Genomic DNA, 18,296 nt, shown 5'->3' with positions numbered 1-18,296 from the left:
GCCCATCAAACACGTGATTCTACTTAATCCTTACAGAACCCTATGTGGTGAGTATTGGCATCATCTCTATTTTATAGAGGATGAAACTGAAGTTCATGGAAGCCTTCAAGTCACATTGCTGGGACCTGTGACATCAAAGTGTTCAGTGGCTGTTCCGACCACATGGACACATGGTGGCCTGGCCAAGACTTTTTTTTTTTTTAAGACTCTTAAATGCTGGTGACAGAAAACCAAACTCAATCTGACTTAAGCACTGGCTCATGTGAGCTGAAAAATCTAGGGGTGGTGGCTTCAGGCATGGCTGGATCCAGGGACTCAAATGATGAGGACCTGAACTCTTTCTGTCTCTTGACCCTACTTTCCTGACTGTTGCCTCCATTCACAGGCAGGCTTTTTCTTGCCAGGACCCCCTACATCTCTGGACTTCTATCATCCTTACCTCTACTCCTAACAGAAAGGAGCATCTCTTTCCCAGTAATTCTAACATAAATCCAATAATTGGATGTCGTTGGTTCTGTCTGGGTCATGGGGCTGTCCCTGAACCAGTTACAGTGGCCATAACAGTGTAATATGCTGATTGGCCACATTTGGGTCAGGTGCCTATTCCTGGAGTCCTGGGTGGAGAATGGGTGGGGTCAGCCTTAGCCGTATGGGCTGGAGGTGGAGAAGAGCGGTTCCTTGGAAAATTGGGATACTGGGGCCAGAAGAAGGGGAGATGGAATCTGGGAAGACCGAGACATGGATGTTGGGGATAGGTGGTCCTGGTAAGGAGGGTGGAGGAGCCCATGGGTGTGCCCTTTCCCATGATGAGCTGGGCAGACATCCTGTAGGCCTTACCTTTCCTCCCCTTCCAGTGTCTACTGGGACTACGCCATGACCATCCGCCTGGAGGAGATCGTCTACCTGCACTGCCACCAGCAAGGTAGAGGCGGCGGGTCGAACATGTGGCTGGGGTGTTCCTCCTGGATCGCGTGCCTGCCCCACCCCCTTATTACCTGTGCAACCTGACAAGTAACCTAACCTCTCTGAGCCCCACTTGCCCCATCTGTAAAATGGGAATCATAACAGAGTCTACTCATGAGGCTGTTGTGAGGATCAAATGGCATTTGTTAAGGGCTCGGCATCAAACCCGTGTGTGAAGCACGGTTCTCACGAGTCACGTGCCTGTTATTTCATCACTGCAACAACTCAGTGACAGGGGCCCTGTCATTCCCATTTTAGAGGTGACATGGCACAAAGACACGCTTCCTAAGTCCACACTCTGGTCATAAACCCCAGCCTTTGTCACTCCAAAATCAGTGCTCTGAGAACCAAGGACAAACAGCTAGAGTTCTCCTTTCTAGCTCAAAGAAGGTATGCCCTGAACAAACAGAGGGCCATCCTGCTTGAGAAAGCCAGGGATCTGTGCCTCCTCGCCAAGGCACAAAACACAGTGGCTTAAGCTTATTTAATGAGATAGACCTGGGTTCAGCTCCAGGCCCTGCCACTCACCAGCTGTGTGACCTTGGGCAAGTTACATAATGTCTCTGAGCCTCGGTTTCATCATTTGTAAGATAGGCAATCATAGATACGCCTCACAGGGCTCGCTTTGGGGATTACAATAGGACAGTGCCTTTAACTTGCTGTGCTTGTATGTAGTAAGTGCTTAATACATGCTAGCGAGAGTCGTACATACAAAAATAGGTCAGAGATGGAGGAGGGTATAGATCAGTGGTAGAGTGTGTGCTTAGCATGCATGAGGTCCTGGGTTCAATGCCCAGTTCGTCCATTAAAAAAATAAATAAATAAACCTAATTACCTCCCCTAACCTCCCCCCCGCAAAAAACAGGTCAGTTCAATTTGTAGAGGGTGCCTGAGGGGTGTAGGGTGTTTGGGGCATTTTTCTCCTTTGGTGGCTGGCTGCAGGGAGACCAGCCACACTCATCCTGACCTTGGCCTGTTGTTCCCCAAAAAAACTCTGGTGGGTGGGATGATGGGGACTGCCCCGCGACCTTCTGCCCAGGCGTTTCCCAGAGCCTCAGAGCAGGACCCCTGGGTCTGGATGGGCGTGCCTGGGGGTGTATATTTTCCGGGAGGGCCCCAGCACCATGCCTCACAGTGACTTCCTGCTGGGTCTCCTCTGGCTGGGTCGCCGTGGCAGTGGACAGCGGCGGGACAGTGGTGTTGGTCAGCCAGGATGGGATCCAGAGACCGCCCTTCCGCTTCCCCAAGGGAGGGCACCTCCTGCAGTTCCTCTCCTGCCTGGAGAACGGGCTGCTCCCTCACGGGCAGCTGGACCCACCGCTCTGGTCTCAGCGGGGGAAGGTGAGTGATGGTGGGGGCCCGGGGAGGCTGGGGTGCGGGTCAGCCGTGGGGAGTGGTTGTACTTGCCCGTGGACCCTTATGTGGCTGTGTGGGCTCGTGCGCATCCAGTGGGGACCCTCATGCTCTGCAGGTGGTGGGGACAGGTGTGTCCAAGGGACCACGCACTGGGTGTTCTTTCAGGGCAAAGTATTTCCCAAACTGCGCAAGCGGAGCCCTCAGGGTTCATCTGAGTCCACGTCCTCAGACAAGGAAGATGACGAGGCCACGGATTATGTGTTCAGAATCATCTACCCCGGCATGCAGTCCGAATTCGGTAAGCTGCTCTGGCACTGGGCCCTGTTAGTTAATTCTGGAAACGGCTCCAGGCATGTGGAACTAGAGGACAAGAGATGTGGATTCTGGGGCCAGCAGAGGGACCTGGAATCCGGAAGTCAGGGTCTTGAAGACCTCAGTCCTCCCTAAATGAGAACTGATAACCACTTTCTACTTACCTAATTAAGACGTCCCTGGGTGCGAAGTGGCAAAGGGTAGCAGCAGTGACACAGGCTCTCAAGTCCTGGTTAAGCCTGGGCAAGCCACCTCACCCCTCTGTGCCTCAGTCTCCTCATCTGCAAAGTGGGGACGTTTACAGCGCCTCTTTTCATAGGACTCTTGAGGGGATCAAATGAGATAAAGGGCGTGGCGCAGAGAGAACACTCAAATGTTAGCTGCTGTTGTGTTTTTATTATTTTACTTCAGTATATTGTTGTGAGGATCCAATGAGATGATAACGGTGAGCAGTGCTAAGCCCACAGAATGAGGCCTTGCATACAGTAGGCCCTCAATCAGTGGTTTGTCAGGACAGCAGAGGGGACGGGGAGGCACTGGCACCCGAGATCATAATGTACATCCAACAGTTGCCATGGTGATCGCTGTGCAATTGATGCTTAGTGAATGGAAACTTACTAGTAAGATGCTCGTGACCAGAGGGCTGCGGTGAGGATTAAATGAATATTTAAAAAGGTCTCAGAAGGAGGCCTGGCACTTAGTAAGCACCGTATGGATGTCTGGGAAGCAAATTAATAGGAAGTTATAGGTTCTTCCTATAAACTTCATTTTACTTAACCCTTTGTGGCCCTGTTGTTCCTGAATGGCTCTGAGCCGCCTTTCATTTAACCGACCACAGCTGGGCAACGAGAGGGTCTTTTGAAAGCGGACCTCCTCCCTGACGAGGTTGGAATAATCCTACCAGGCCACTTACTGCCCCAGCTCACACCCCTCGCTGTTGGATCCGGGATGTGAGGCAGGCTTGGTGGGAAGAGCTGATGTTGCTTGGGTTACCCTCTGTTTTCACCCGTGTATTTTTCGTGGCCAGTTAGGAACAAAGCCTCGTGTTCCTGTGTCATTAAGAGCCGTGGAGTGTCCTGAAGTGTCTCACCACACCCGTTCCCGCCCAGGATCAGGGTCTGAAGCCCCCTACAGCCTCTCTGTGGTACCGCATCACACAGCCCCAGCCAGATGCCCTGTGGCTGCCTTTCCAGGCCACTCTCTCCACAGAGCCTCTTCCAATAAATAATTTGTAGGCTCTTGCTGGGAGCCAGGCTGGGTGCTGAAGGTCAGACTTCTTTGGGGAATATCCACCTTCGCCTGTCCCTGTGGACCAGCAGAACAGGTGCTGGCTGTGCCCACCCACACCCCTCTGTGCATGCCAGCTGCCAGCCTCAGTGTCTCTTTGCCTGAGGGTTTCTCCAGCCACCAGGGTCCCTTCTGCCCATGGGTGGGATGGATTAAAATCAGCGCCTCCTTGGAGCAGCCCTCAGCCGTGACTGGTAGGAGCTGGTGCCCCAGCTCCCTCACCCATTGGGTGAGAACACCGTGTCATGTGTTCTGTACCATCTCCTAGAGGTCCCGCAGAAGATGAGGCACCAGTTGCCCACAGTGGTAACTTACATGGTAACTACCTCGTTACTCTCTTCACCCTTCCCTTCCCTGTCGCCTCACCTCCCCCCTACCCATGCTTCTTGGGAACATCTCTCAAGACTTGCACCTGAATCCTTGTCTGCCTTCAGGGAAACCCCAACCAAGTCAGTTCATTTAGAACAAGGCTTCTCAATCTTCGTACTCCTGACATTTCAGATGGCATCATTCTTTGCAGCGGAAGGTGTCCTGTGCATTGCGGGATGCTGAGCAGCATCCCTGGTCTCCACTCATGAGTGGCCAAGTAGCAAATCCACCCCCACCACCAACACTGAGTTGTGACAACCGGAAACGTCTCCAGATATTGCCAAGTGGCCTCTGGGGGCAAAATTGCTCCCGGATGAGAAATGCTGGCTTAGGGAAAGAACACATCACTTCTTTCAAGTCTGCCACTGCAGTGTGGCCAAGTGACTTGCCCTCTCTAGGCCTGTAGAATGGGGATAACAGCACCCCCAACCCAGGATCATATTCTTAGAGGTCAGAGCAATAACACATCAAACACCTAATATGACAGATGCCCAGTGATGCCCTTGTGTATTATGTGCCACTGTGTTCTAAGCCCACTTATGTGCTCTCTCCGTGTCTTGATTCGCTTAATCCTCACCATAGCCCTTCCAGGCAGGTACCATTGTCAACACCATCCCCATTTTTCAGAAGAGGCAACTGAGGCACAGAAAGGTTAAGAAACTGGTCCAGGCCTGCACAGCTCATCTTTGACATGGCTGGAATTTAAACCCAGGTGGTCTGGCTCCAGAGCTTGGGCCTCTCACAAGCACTCCACGCAGATTATTTTGATGGGGAGGGGGTGGAAGAGAGCATTGTGGTTTCCCTTTCTTTACCCTCAAGGTCAGGTTTGGCCCACATAGAAATGGTGACCTCATCCTTGGCCAATTTTCTCGGAACCCTGAGCCTCAGAACATTCATGTTATAGTTTTCATCTGCTAGAGCTACAAAGTCCTCTCTGAAGAAGTGCCTAAATCAGAAACCGGCAGACTCCTTCCTGGGGGCCAAATTTGGCCCACTGCTCATTTTTGTAAATAAAGTTTTATTGGAACACTACCACACCCATCCATTTACATGTTGTCTGTGGTTGCTTTTCAGCCATAGCTGCAGAGTTGAAGAGTTATAACAGAGACTGCATGGCCCACAAAGCCAAAATACATTACTGTCTGGCCTTTTGTAGAAAAAGTTTGCTGACACTTACCTTAAATAATAAGAGAAAAGAGTTTCACCCTGTAGGAGGCAAGATGTGGCCACAGATGATTCTAAACTCCCTTCTTGAGTCTTCACCACCACCTGGGTCACTCCCCTGCTTCATCACTTATTAGCTGGGTGGTCTTGGGCATGCTGCTTAAACTCTCTGTGCCTCAGTTTTCTAATCTGTAAAAGGGGATAATGATAGCACGTGAGCTCAGTAAGTGTTAGCGGGAAGAGAAGAGGCGGGGCCTTTAGTCAAAAGACTAGCTATACTGGTGACTACCTGGTGAGGCTTTGGGTGATTAAGTTGTATCATCATTCTGTGCCTCAGTTTTCTCCTCCATAAAATAGGAAAACGAAACGCATTCCTTACAATGTCAATAAGGATAAGGCAATTTCCTGTGCAGCATGGCACTCAGCACATAGTAGGCACTTTATCAGCATTCTTTCTTCCTCTAATCAAACACCACCCCTGAGAACTGTGTGGAGTAGGGCGGGGGAAAGGTTCAAGCCCCAGAGAATTGGTTCTTCCTGCCTTTTCAGTGTTTCACCCACGTCAGACTTTCCATTTCACCAGTGCATTTTAATTTTGTCTCTTAAGTGGCTTCTGACTCCTCGGGCAGCACTTCCCCCGTCTCCGTGGGCCCTGCCTGGATGGTGGTTCCTGCAGGCCGGTCCGTGTTAGTGGTGGCCAGGGACAGTCGGTGGGCTCAGACCAAATGGGACATCACCCTCCCCACATCCTGCCTGAAGCCTCAACCCCCCAGTAATGTCTGGGCTCCCCCCACCCCTGGGGCTGGGTGCTGGCCACCTCTGCCATGTTGTCATTTGAGTCTTGATCCCATGAGAGAGGGAGGCCGGAGAAAAATTGATGCCCTCGCATAGTCCTGCCTGCACTCGGCAGGACACAGCTTAAGTGTCATGGGTTCTGTAGCAGAGGTACCCTTTAGTGATGTCTGCAGGGGGTGAGAGGCTGGGGGTGGAGGCATGTTTGCCGCACCTGGGAGAAACTGATCAGTGCTTCCTTGAGACTGGCTGAGAACTGGGATGATTCTCTAGAACATTTTACGGGGGCTCACTGGTCTTTCTTGGCGCACTGGTGAGTCTGCATGAACAGGAGGAGTGCAACAAGCCATGTTTGGTGGCCTCAAGAACCTCATCCTGTAGGCAGCTTTCTGTTCAGTCAAGTGGGTGGGGACAGGGGCTGTCAGCTATGGAACTGTGATGACAAGTGGGGCTGGGCCCGCAGCTTCCCCTCCCCTTAGAGCCTGAGGGGAGAGGCCGGGTATTATCTGTCATCCTTCAGGAGGCATGGCTCATGGGGCAGATTTGTCCCCCTCTTAATTTCCTAAAGCAGGTCTTGGCAAACTGGCCCACAAGCCAAATCTAGCCTCATTCTTTATAGCCCATGAGCTAAGCACGGTGTTTACATTTTTAAATAATTTCTAAAAATCAAAAGAATAATACTTTGTGACATGTGAAAATGATATGAAATTCACATTACAGCATCCACAAATGAAGTTTTATTAGAACATACTCACGCTCATTTGCTTGCATTTTGTCTATGGCTACTTTTGCACAACCACAGCAGAGTTGAGTGGTTATGAAAGCAACCAAGGGGCTTCCAAACTCTAAAATATTTTCTACCTGGCTCTGTACAGAAAATATTTGCTGAGCCCTGGCCCAGAGAAAATAAATTGTTTTGCACCAGGAGGCCAGGAAATTAACTATAGAAATTGTAATGCATGTGTCTCCGGTATGTTTGTTCTGTAGCGTTGCCGATGCTGTGGTTATCACAGAGATGGGAAAGAAGACAGTGAGGGAAACTATAAGTGTGGTATCTTTGGGAGCAATTGATCAGGAAATCACCGGAGTCCAAGAGTTAGGAGATCATTTGTGCCCTCTTGGTTCTCGAATGTGGCCGCTATATCAAAACTGTTTTTGAAACACAGATTCAAGGGCTGTATCTCCAGGAAGCTTTCATTCATTAGTTCAGGCAGGAGATACAGGCATATGGCTTTTAAACAAGCTCCCGAAATGATTTTGGGGGGTCCCCAACCTGTTTGAGACTCTCCCGGTGGAGCAGCTATAGGTTCAGGACCATGGACAGCGTAAGGCCCTCATCCGTGGGGACTCTACTGGGTCCCCTGCCTTTGGGTGCCCTGCCTTATCTGTTCACCCAGGCTCCCTTCCATCTCACCACCGGGAGCTCCCCCTGAGACCTACCTCTGGGGGCTCGAGGCTATCAGCCTTCCCCAGAAGTCCCCAGCAGTCTCCCCTTCCCTCCTGCCAGCCTCCTATGAGGACAACTGAATGACAACATGGTGAGGCTTGGCCTCCTGCTCTGAGACTGGGCCTGTTTTCTTGGGTCTGGTCTCGCTCTGTTCTCTTCCTGTCTCATCAGCTATCATCAGCTCTGCCCGTGTGCTGGGGGCCTGAAATCTTGGTGGTGGCTTTCGTTGGCTCAGATGGACTCAAGGGCCTGGGTCAGACAATGATTGGGGTCGCTGTTTCCTACTGTGACCTTTGGGGTCTTTCCTTCTCCCTGTGCTGGCCTGGGGGTGGGCTGCTTGCTTTGGGGTGAGGTTTCTGGGACCCACATATGCTTGACCAGAGCTGTTCCTCTGCCCCTTCTACCCTCCACAGTCCCCCAGGACCTGATGGATGTCTCCGTGAGCAACCTGCCATCCCTATGGCAACCCAGCCCCCGGAAATCCTCCTGCTCATCCTGCTCACAGAGTGGCTCGGCTGATGGTGGCTCAGCCAATGGCTGCAACCATGAGAGGTATGAGGGGCTTGGACTGTGGATGGAGGGAATGGAAGGATTTACCAAAAATCTGTAGACATGCACTCTATGCCCTGCACTGAATTCAGAGGTGTGAACATCAGCTGTAGACTCATCCAAGTCTAGGTTAAATCCCAGCCTTGTGAAGTCCCAGCTGTTGGAGCTTCCTTACATATTATCAGTCAGGATAAAGAAGGTTTTGTTGCTGTAACAAACAATCCTAAAATGTCAGTGGCTTACTACCATGAAGGATTATTTATCATGCATGCTGTGTGTCTACCATGGGTCAGCAGGGGGCTCTGCTTTCTTCCCATTAAAGGGCCTGGCAGATGGAGCCACCACTGTCTTGAATATGGCGCATCACAGTGACTGAAGGAAAGGTAGCTCTGGATGGAGTTGACCCAACAATTAAATGCTCCAGCCCGAACATGGCACATCATTTATACTCATATCTCATTGGCCCCACCAACAGGGGGCCAGGAAGTACAGTCTTACCGTGCTCCTAGAAGACAGAAAACAGAAGTATTACTTAGTGACAACCACACGTGCCTCAGTTTGCTCCTCCAACAAGTGGGGATACTGATGCTTGCCTTATGTAGCTGTTGTAAGGACAAGTCAAATAATGGTTTCAAGTGGCCACCATGTGGTACCTGCACATGGTGCATTTCAATAAATGACACTTCTTTTTTTTTAATTTTATTTATTGGGTTTTTAAAATTTTGTTTATTTGTTTAGGGGGTAATTAGGTTTATTTACTTATTTAAGTGGAGGTCCTGGGGATGGACCCCAGGACCTCGTGCATGCTAGGCATGCACTCTGCCACTGAGCTCTACCCTCCCCGACACGTCTTATTTTATTGCAGAAAGTTAAATCCCCAGGTCATCTCTCTCCTTGCCCGTAGAGCTTTGGTGTCTGGAACTACTCAGCTGCTTTATGAGACTGGTCATGTTTTCCATTGACCCAGCCTGGCCTGCCCTAGGGGGATGGAATCCTTTATTCCTTGCTGGGCCTCTGTCCCAGTGGGTGGGCCAGTCTTCAGCCACAGGAGTGTAAACTGTGAAGATTTATAATTCCTGGCTTTCAGTGTGTGGTATAAGGACCAAAAGCATCATCACTTGAGCAGATCTCTGTTTTTCATCCCAGATCTACTGAAGCAGAATCTGCATTTAATAAGATCCCAAGATTACGTGTGTACTTTGAAGCTTGAGACACACTGATATGACCAGAGAGTCTCATATATTAATGTGCAGCAGAATCACCTTGGGGAGGTAGCAACACATACGGCCTCCTGGACTGCTTCCTAGAGATGCTGATTGAGTGGGTCTATGCAGGACCTAGGAACTCAGTTGCTGGAGAAACCCCAAGTGGTTCTGTGGCTGATGGGCCAGGGACCATAGACAAATGCTGTTCTGACCTACTACCCCGTCTCATGGCATCTGCTTACACACTTGTAGTGATGGGAAACCCGCCACCTCGCAGACAGCAAGGCCACCGTGGGACAGCTGTCAGTGTGATGCTGTCCTCATGTAACCTGAGCACGCCTGGGGCACAAAGAGGGTGACTTTCATGTTGAATGCCTCCCTGTGCGTAACTGGAGGACTTCAGCCATTTGTGCCTCATTCCCATTCTCCCTGGTTCTCCCTGTGGGTGTCTCCTGGAATGTTCTGAGAATAAATAAGTAGATATTCCTCTACTCTGTTCTCTCCAAGAATGCACCACACTCCCTTCAGCAATCCTCTTTTGCCCAGTAATTCTGAGGCCTTACTCCTCTCTCCTCTTTCAGCCAAAACAGCCCCCCTCCCCAATTCCCATGCAAGGAGAGGCTCTGAGACACCATCTGCTCTGCAGTCAACCAGACTCTGATTCCCAGTCTGGCTCCACTTCGGTTCAGTTGGGTCACTTTAGAACTCAGAACTCTTTTCTTCTGATGACAGAAAACGCCCTTCAAACTAGTTCAAGTGTAAAAGAAAATCTCGACAGAACTGACACATCCAGAGGCACAGTGGCTTCAGGCATGGCTGGATCCAGATGCCCCAAATAGGAATCTCTGTTTCTTCAGCTCTCGACTCGGCTCCGTCTCTATGATGATTTCATTCTCAGGCAGGCCCTTCCTATGCAGCGACAAAAAGGGATCTCAGAAGCTGCTGCCCTATATCCCACTGGCTTAGGAACTTAAGCAGAGAAAAGGGTGTCTGTTTTCTGGTAGTTCCAACAAAAGTCCTAGGGCTGATTCTCATTGGCCCAGGTTGGATTATGTGAGCCCCCTCTGACCCAATCGCTGTGAGTCCAAGCTGAGTCATGCCCTGGGTAGAATCAGCTGCACCCAAACCACAGGGACAGAGCTAGGGAGGAGTTAACTCCCAAGCTGATAGCAAAAGAAGGGGCAGTGATACTTGACTGTCTGGTTTTAATCTGTTCCCTAGAGATAAGGAGTTACGCTGCTCTCCAGCAAATGTGGGCTACGTGTTTCTCTATACTAAGTGTCTTCCTCTTCCTCCACCTCCAGGGCTCCCTTGAAGCTTCTCTGTGACAATATGAAGTACCAGATCCTTTCCAGAGCCTTCTATGGATGTGCGTATTGGCCTTATTTGCCATGTGCTTTCCAGGGAACGTTTATTCAGTGTCTACTGCATGCATGCCAGTAATACCAGGGCAAGGAGCCTGGCTCTGCGCCTCTGTTTCCTAGATGTTTCGTTTTGGCGAAGTCACATTAACCTTTCTGAGCCTCAATTGCCTCATTGACAGATAGAGGATAAATGTTCTCACTTGGTCCTAAGAGGAGGCAGTGAACAATGGGGCTCCATGCTAGAAAGACTTTGGTTTAATCACTGTTGCATCCTACGTGCCCACTCTAGAGGGTTTGTTTTCAGAATTGAATGGGAAGCATGTAAAAGGCCCCTCGCTCCCAGCATTGCCATCTGTGCTCAATAAAGGTCACTTCCCTTCTCCTGTGGGCAGACGCAGAAGAGTAAGGTGGCCCGATTCCTTCCCAAGAACTTAAAAACTAAAATCATGATACAGGTACTCTGATGATTTCCAAGTAACAGATGAGGCAACTGAGGCACAGAGAGGGGAAGTGACTTGCCCAAGGTCACACAGCTAATAAGTGACAGAGCTGGGACTCAATCCCAGGCTTGCCTGATGGCAGATGCTCTGTTTTTTTCCCACTCTGCCGTATTGATTGGCAGGTTTTATTTCCTTCGCCTCACAGCCTAGAGGGGGAAGATAAAATATGTGTCTATTTTCAGGGATTCTAGAAATGTGTTGCTACATCCTGCATGGGCCTGTGAAATACCAGTGCAGGTCGTAGCTAGCCGGATAGGCAGGGAAAGTGTGAGCTCCCTGAGGTCCAGGTTTTTGCCTGTTCTGTTACTACATATTGTGAGTAGGACGGCCCTTTGGAGACTCCACGAGACCAGGCGAGGGGTGTCAGATGGTGGACGGTGACACTTTCACTCCCTCCTCTGGCAGGGCTTGCCTACTGCAGACACCTGTCCACTGTGAGGACCCACCTGTCAGCCCTGGTCAATCACATGATCGTGTCTCCAAACTTGCCCTGTGATGCTGGACACGGGCTGACGGCCGGGATCTGGGAGCAGTACCTTCAGGACAGCACAGTAAGGCTTGGCCTGGCTCGGCCTGTGATGGGGCAGGGACTGCTGAGGGAGGGGGCAGGCAGGGACTGCTGGGGGAGGGGGCAGGCAGGACTGCTGGGGGAGGGGGCAGGGACTGCTGGGGGAGGGGGCAGGCAGGGACTGCTGGGGGAGGGGGCAGGCAGGACTGCTGGGGGAGGGGGCAGGCAGGGACTGCTGGGGGAGGGGGAGAGGCTGCTGGGGGCTGACTTGTCATCTGAGGAAGAGACTCACCTACTTGTGGGAACTCACAGATGGTGTGACATCCTTGGGTTCTATGTATCCAAACCGAAGGTCCCTTCCTCTTCTTGGGAGGAGACCCATTCTGCCCATGGGGGTGAAGATCAAGGAGGGTAGAAAATAACATATGTTCCCTGGAAGGAGTAAAGAATGAATTAGTCCGTAAGCATTTACTGAGCATCAGCTGTACGCTCAGTCCTGCATGAAGTGCTGTCAAACCCCCAGCCAGAAGGAACTTAACAGTCCAGTTGCCTGCTTAGAATGATGAGAGTCACTGAGTTAAAGGGAGGCGGCTGGACCAAGAAAACCCCACCACTGTTCAAAACTCTTCTCTCACCTCTGCCTTAAGGCTTGAGAATTCTTCCATCAGATATTTCATCTGGAGAGAGATTTATAAGATTTTTCTTATTAGAATAAAAACATCCCTGGAAGGAAAATGTTTACGAGTGAAAAACAGTTTCCCAGTGGAATGACTGGGAAACAAGATGAAACAGCTTTCTGTATCCTGCAGGACTTGTCAGAGCCTTGGCTGTGCCGATACACTTGTCCCACTCAGGAAACTGGGGGAGTGTGAGAGAGCACATGGAGCATTCCTTCAGATGTGTGTGGCCACAGGGACCTTTGTTGAAAAAGTACCTGCAGTGGCTGGTGGAAGGCGAAATCCACTTTGAGAAATCCTGGTTTATCTACTGCCAAGAGCAGGCATTTGGATGAGATACCCAAGTCTTCCACGTGGGGCGAACCTAGTGACTGAGTCAGCTCAGTGCCTTTCTGCCTGTGCTCTGGGGGGGGGCCAGGCCAGCGAGCACCTGAATCAGATGGATGCTTTTACTTTTTTGCCAAAAAGAGTTGTTTTTCACAGTTACGGGAGGAATGCCTACTTCCTGTAACAATTCAAAGAATGAAGAACGCAGGGATCCAGCATATTTTTAAAACTTTTTTTTATTGAGTTATAGTCATTTTACAATGTTGTGTCAAATTCCAGTGTAGAGCACAATTTTTCAGTTATACATGAACATACATACATTCATCGTCACATTCTCTTTCACTGTGAGCCACCACAAGATCCTGTATATATTTCCCTATGCTACACAGTATAATCTTGTTTATTTATTCTACATTTTGAAATCCCAGTCTGTCCCTTCCCACACCCCGCCGCCCTGGCAACCACAAGTCTGTATTCTATGTCTATGAGTCTGTTTCTGTTTTGTATTTATGGTTTTTTTTGTAGAGTGCACATATGAGCGACCTCATATGGTGTTTTTCTTTCTCTTTCTGGCTTACTTCACTTAGAATGACATTCTCCAGGAGCATCCATGTTGCTGCCAATGGCGTTATGTTGTCGGTTTTTATGACTGAGTAGTATTCCATTGTATAAATATACCACCTCTTCTTTATCCAGTCATCTGTTGATATTTAGGCTGTTTCCATGTCTTGGCTATTGTAAATAGTGCTGCTATGAACACTGGGGTGCAGGTGTCATTTTGAAGTAGGGTTCCTTCTGGATATATGCCCAGGAGCGGGATTCCTGGGTCATATGGTAAGTCTATTCCTAATCTTTTGAGGAATCTCCATACTGTTTTCCACAGTGGCTGCACCAAACTGCATTCCCACCAGCAGTGAAGGAGGGTTCCCTTTTCTCCACAGCCTCTCCAGCATTTGTCATTTGTGGATTTTTGAATGATGGCCATTCTGACTGGTGTGAGGTGATACCTCATTGTAGTTTTGATTTGGATTTCTCTGATAATTAGTGATATTCAGAATATTTTTTTTAAGTTTTTACTATCATCTCTCTGCTACAGCCCCCTGGTTCTGATCCCCTGAATTAATGAATGCTATCAGTTTGGTGTAGACCATGCTATACATTTCCTGAGCTGATACATCCACAAATCTCTCTATATAGATATAGCTGAAACTCTTATTTAAAAGAAATAATAAAGTGACATTATATTTGTATTTTAAGTAACTAGCTTACTTTTATGTCAGGGATGTCATTCAAATCTCTAGGTGAAATAGTGCCTTTTAGAACCTTAGCACCTCATATATGGGTGGACCATAATTTGTTCCAATCTTCCTCTAATGATGGACACCTGGGCTCTTTTCCTTTTTTTTATTTCAAACAGTGCTGCAGTCAACATCTTTATAAGCGTATACCTCTCTGTACTAGTTCTCTTATTTCGGGGATAGATTCCTAGAAATAAAATTGGTGTCCACTTTAAATTTAAATAGATACAGCAGCTTACTTTCTCGAAAGGTCACAGTGTTCAGAATCCCAGGCAGTCTGTGAGAGTGCACGTTTCCTGAGGAATTCAAAAGATTTATAGTCTTCTGGGCTTCCCTCCAGCTCTACTGATCGAGCATCTCTAAGAGTGGAGCCCAAGAATGTATATTTTTTGAAAGTTCCCCAAATGCTCTTTGTGATCTCCCCAATTTGGGAGGCGCTATTCTAAGGGAAAATCGGTTACAACAATAAATTAGTCAAAAATGAATAATTAGTATCTCACGTTCCAGCAACCCTTTCACAACCTGCTTGGTTGCATTGTTGTGTCAGGGTGGACTGAGCTGCAGTAACGTGTGGTCCCCACTATTTTAGTTGCTCGACACCATAGAGGAGGTATTTCTTGCTCACTTAACAGTCCTGGGTGGGCATTCCTGGTGAGTGGGCACCTCTCCTCCCTCTGGAGGTTCACGGATCTTTGTCTTGTGGCCCCACCATCCTCTGGGACCTTGTGGTTGTCTGCTTCCAGCCAGCAGACAGGAAGTGCACGGTGTGAAGGGAGTACACCAGCTTCCTCTAAGACCTGGCCTGGAAATGGCTTACATCACTTCCTCTTACATCCCTTTGGCCAGAACCCAATCACATGGCCACACCTACCTGCAAGGGAGCCTGGGAGATGGAGTCCCACTGTGGATTCCGGGAGAAGAGGACATGGATTTCTGATGAGGCGTTCACAGCCTCAGCCCCAAATAGTTCTCCGACTTTCAAACAGTGTTGACAAGGCTGTCTACACAACATGAATCAAAATCCCCAACAGGAACAAAATGGCTGGTTTCGCAACTTGGTTGGGTACATTTAAGACTAGTGTTAAGATGTAAAATATGCTTTTAATTTTCAAATGTGAATTAAAGAGGTGGGAGGACACAGGACCCCAGTGCCCTTTGGAGTAGCCTTCGAGCAGTCATTGGCACTTTACACGCACACACACACACACAGATAGGACCTGCTGGTCCCTTGGCTCAACTGCTCAACTAACTAATTTCAAAGCCTTTGCCTGAAAATGAATTTTAAAAAAGAAAGAGGACAAATCTATTCCACAATACAGCAAACAGTTGCTAAATCATCTTAGTGTAAACAGAAGTTATTAGTGCTATGAAGAGCCAGCTGGAAGTGATTCCTTTTTGGTTTAATTTTCATTTGGTTTAATTTAATTGTTTAGCTTTAAAACAATTTTCTTAGTGCCAAGTCAAGATTAATAACTCCAAGACAATATTAATAACTCCAAGACAATATTATTAACTCCAAAACAATATTCCCAAATAAGCACAGTACAGAAAATCGGCTAAACATTAAGTAGAAATATTCATTTATTATATTCTGGCCTTGTGGTTTTGTTTCTGTTTTTTTACAAAAATGGGGTCACCCTAGACCTATTCTGCATCTTGGTTTTTTTTTTTCCACTTAACAATACACATTGAACATCTTTTTATGTAGGTTTTCATAAATGCATCTCCCGCCCTTTTTACTCTCCATGTGGTATCTCCATGGAGAGACGCAGCGTTCCCCCATTGGTGGGCAGTTGGGTTCCCAGCATCTTGCTTTTTTTGTATGATACCAGGAGGCATATCCGGGGACTTGTGGCTTTGCTTGTTCACACCATGATCACTGAGGGCTAGATCTGAGAAGCCGAGCCTCTGGGTCACAGAGTCCATCCCCTGGTTTTCTGTTGACCAGATCTTTTGCTTCCTCCCCTCACTGTAGAGTTACGAGGAGCAGGAGCTGCTACGTCTCATCTACTACGGGGGCATCCAGCCGGAGATCCGCAAAGCCGTGTGGCCCTTCCTCCTGGGCCACTACCAGTTCGGGATGACAGAAACAGAGAGGAAGGAGGTTGGTTACCGGTGATGGGCAGTGGGGTGTTTGGCAACAAAAAGGAGCAGATGCTGTGGGGCTAAGGGAGCTCTGGTCCCCTGGTGGACCAAGGTGGCGTGGGGAGATGTCGGGGAGCCAGGAAGCTTGAGAGCAGTGCTGTGCAGTAGAAATACGACACAGGCCACAGATGTCATCTTTTTTTTTTCTTTTTTTTTCTGGTGAGGAGAGGTAATTAGGTTTACTTATTTATTTTGATGGAGGTACTAGGGGTTGAACCCAGGACGTTATGCATGCTAAGCACATGCTCTACCACTGAGCTACACCCTCCCCCCACAAAAAATGTCATTTTTTAATAAATTTTATTTTGAGATAGTGATAGATTCACCTGCAGTTGTAAGAAATAATGCAGCGACATCTCATGTGTCCTTTATTCAGTTTCCCTCAATGGTAACTTCTTACAAAACCTTAACATAGTATCACAGTTATTTTGACATTAACATATTGGCAATATAGCTGTCTTTATTATTTTTAAATTAAATTTTTAAATTAAAAATTTAAAATAACTAATATAATTAATTAATATTAATAACAAAATAAATAATAAAATTATAAATTAAAGCACATTTTATTGCATTTCTTTTTTGTTGTTCATAATACATGTGTCTATATTTTTAATTGAGATATGGTTGATTTGCAATATTATATTTACAATTATGTGTTATATTTTATATAATTATAAATATTATATTCGTTTCACCCGGTTTCCCCAAATTGAAACATCTTGTAGAACCATTTAGTGTGTTATCAAAACCAGCATGTTAACCTTGGTACAACACAACTAGTTAGACTACAGACCTTACCAGAATTTCACTATTTTTTGCAACCTCTTGTGTGTCTGTGTGTGTTTCTATGTCATTTCATCAGGGTGAAATTAATTTTAATAACATATTTTACTTAACCCAGTATATTCAATATATGACCACTTCTGCTTGTAATCAGAATAAAAATTATGACTGAGATATCTTACATTCTTTTATTTATACTAAGTTTTCAAAACCTGGGCATATTTTACACTCAAGGAGTCTATGCTATTATTTACTAAATGTATGTCTTTAAATCGACTCACCTGAAAATGTACGTAACTTAATTTAAAAGGTGTTTTATATCTCTGCCATCAGTGGAAAACCAAGATGACTTGCTGTCATCAAAGGAAACGATAAAAATAAATAGAATGATAAATGGTCATTTATCATAAACGTTGTTAAACAGCAAAATGAGGTAATTCAGTTCTGCCTAGATGTCAGAGCCTGCCTGAGGCCTCGCTCTCTGTTAAGAAGGGAGATTATAAAGTATTAAGGATGTTTTAAAGACACAATCGCACCAGACTGGCCTTCCTCGTCGTCAGAAAAGTTGAAGGAGGGTTGAAAATGGAGACTTTCTCGTGCTGATGAGGCTGTGCCGTGAACTGTCCAAAATCATCGCAGTACCAGCTTGAGAATCCAGTTTGGCAGGCCCCGTGCTCGGGACTGGGGACCCAGAGGTGCATTCGATGAGGTCTCTGCCAGTTTGGGGGGGCTTTGTGCAAAATCAGTTGGAGGCAATCTCGGGGGCTGTAAGAGCACAGAGCCCCTCCACCAGGCAGAAGGCTCCCTGAACTCTTTAAAGGGATTGCTTTGCAGGCAAGGGGAGTGAGGAAGGGTCTCTAGGGAGACGAGACACCTGCACAATGCGACATGTGTGTCTGTGTGCGGCGCGGTGGAGGGGTAGAGGGTGCGGACGTGGACAGCTGGGACAGACGGGACGAGGTGGGTGGGGGCGGTGGTGAGAGGTGGGGCTGGAGAGGAAACTGCTGAGTGGGAGACGGACAGGAGGGACCAGGCTGGGACAAGCAGGCACAGAATGGCCATCTGGGTGAGGAGTCCTGGAAGCCCGGCCTAGGGAGGCGGTGGAAATGGAGAAGTGGGCTTGGATGACTCTTTAGAAGTCTGGTGGGAAGGAGCTCCCCGTGACGGGCTTGGGCAGGGTGCTCCCGGAGCCTCTTTCTGGAAGCCCTGAATAGCTAAATGGTTCCTTGCCCGTCCCAACCCTGACA

The 18,296-nt window shown here is 48.1% G+C and overlaps 1 protein-coding gene across 4 annotated transcripts in view; it reads left to right on the top strand.

Moving 5' to 3' along the window:
• SGSM1 (small G protein signaling modulator 1) overlaps positions 1 to 18,296 on the top strand; it is a 70,394-nt gene that overhangs the window by 34,802 nt on the left and 17,296 nt on the right. For 3 of the 4 annotated variants that reach the window (XR_012066176.1, XM_072952920.1, XM_072952921.1), the window contains 8 exons: positions 855 to 922; positions 2,141 to 2,304; positions 2,485 to 2,617; positions 6,059 to 6,223; positions 8,104 to 8,242; positions 10,749 to 10,813; positions 11,714 to 11,859; positions 16,094 to 16,222. Coding sequence is in view for 3 of the 4 variants with exons in the window: in XM_072952920.1 (XP_072809021.1) it covers positions 855 to 922; positions 2,141 to 2,304; positions 2,485 to 2,617; positions 6,059 to 6,223; positions 8,104 to 8,242; positions 10,749 to 10,813; positions 11,714 to 11,859; positions 16,094 to 16,222 (1,009 nt within the window). In the remaining variant the exon portion in view is untranslated. The remainder of the gene's footprint in view (positions 1 to 854; positions 923 to 2,140; positions 2,305 to 2,484; positions 2,618 to 6,058; positions 6,224 to 8,103; positions 8,243 to 10,748; positions 10,814 to 11,713; positions 11,860 to 16,093; positions 16,223 to 18,296) is intronic. The other variant, XM_072952922.1, reaches the window with a different exon arrangement.

This window comes from Vicugna pacos, chromosome 32 (assembly GCF_048564905.1).
Source record: "Vicugna pacos chromosome 32, VicPac4, whole genome shotgun sequence".
NCBI classification, from domain to species: domain Eukaryota; kingdom Metazoa; phylum Chordata; class Mammalia; order Artiodactyla; family Camelidae; genus Vicugna; species Vicugna pacos.
This window is presented reverse-complemented; position numbering and strand designations above follow the sequence as displayed.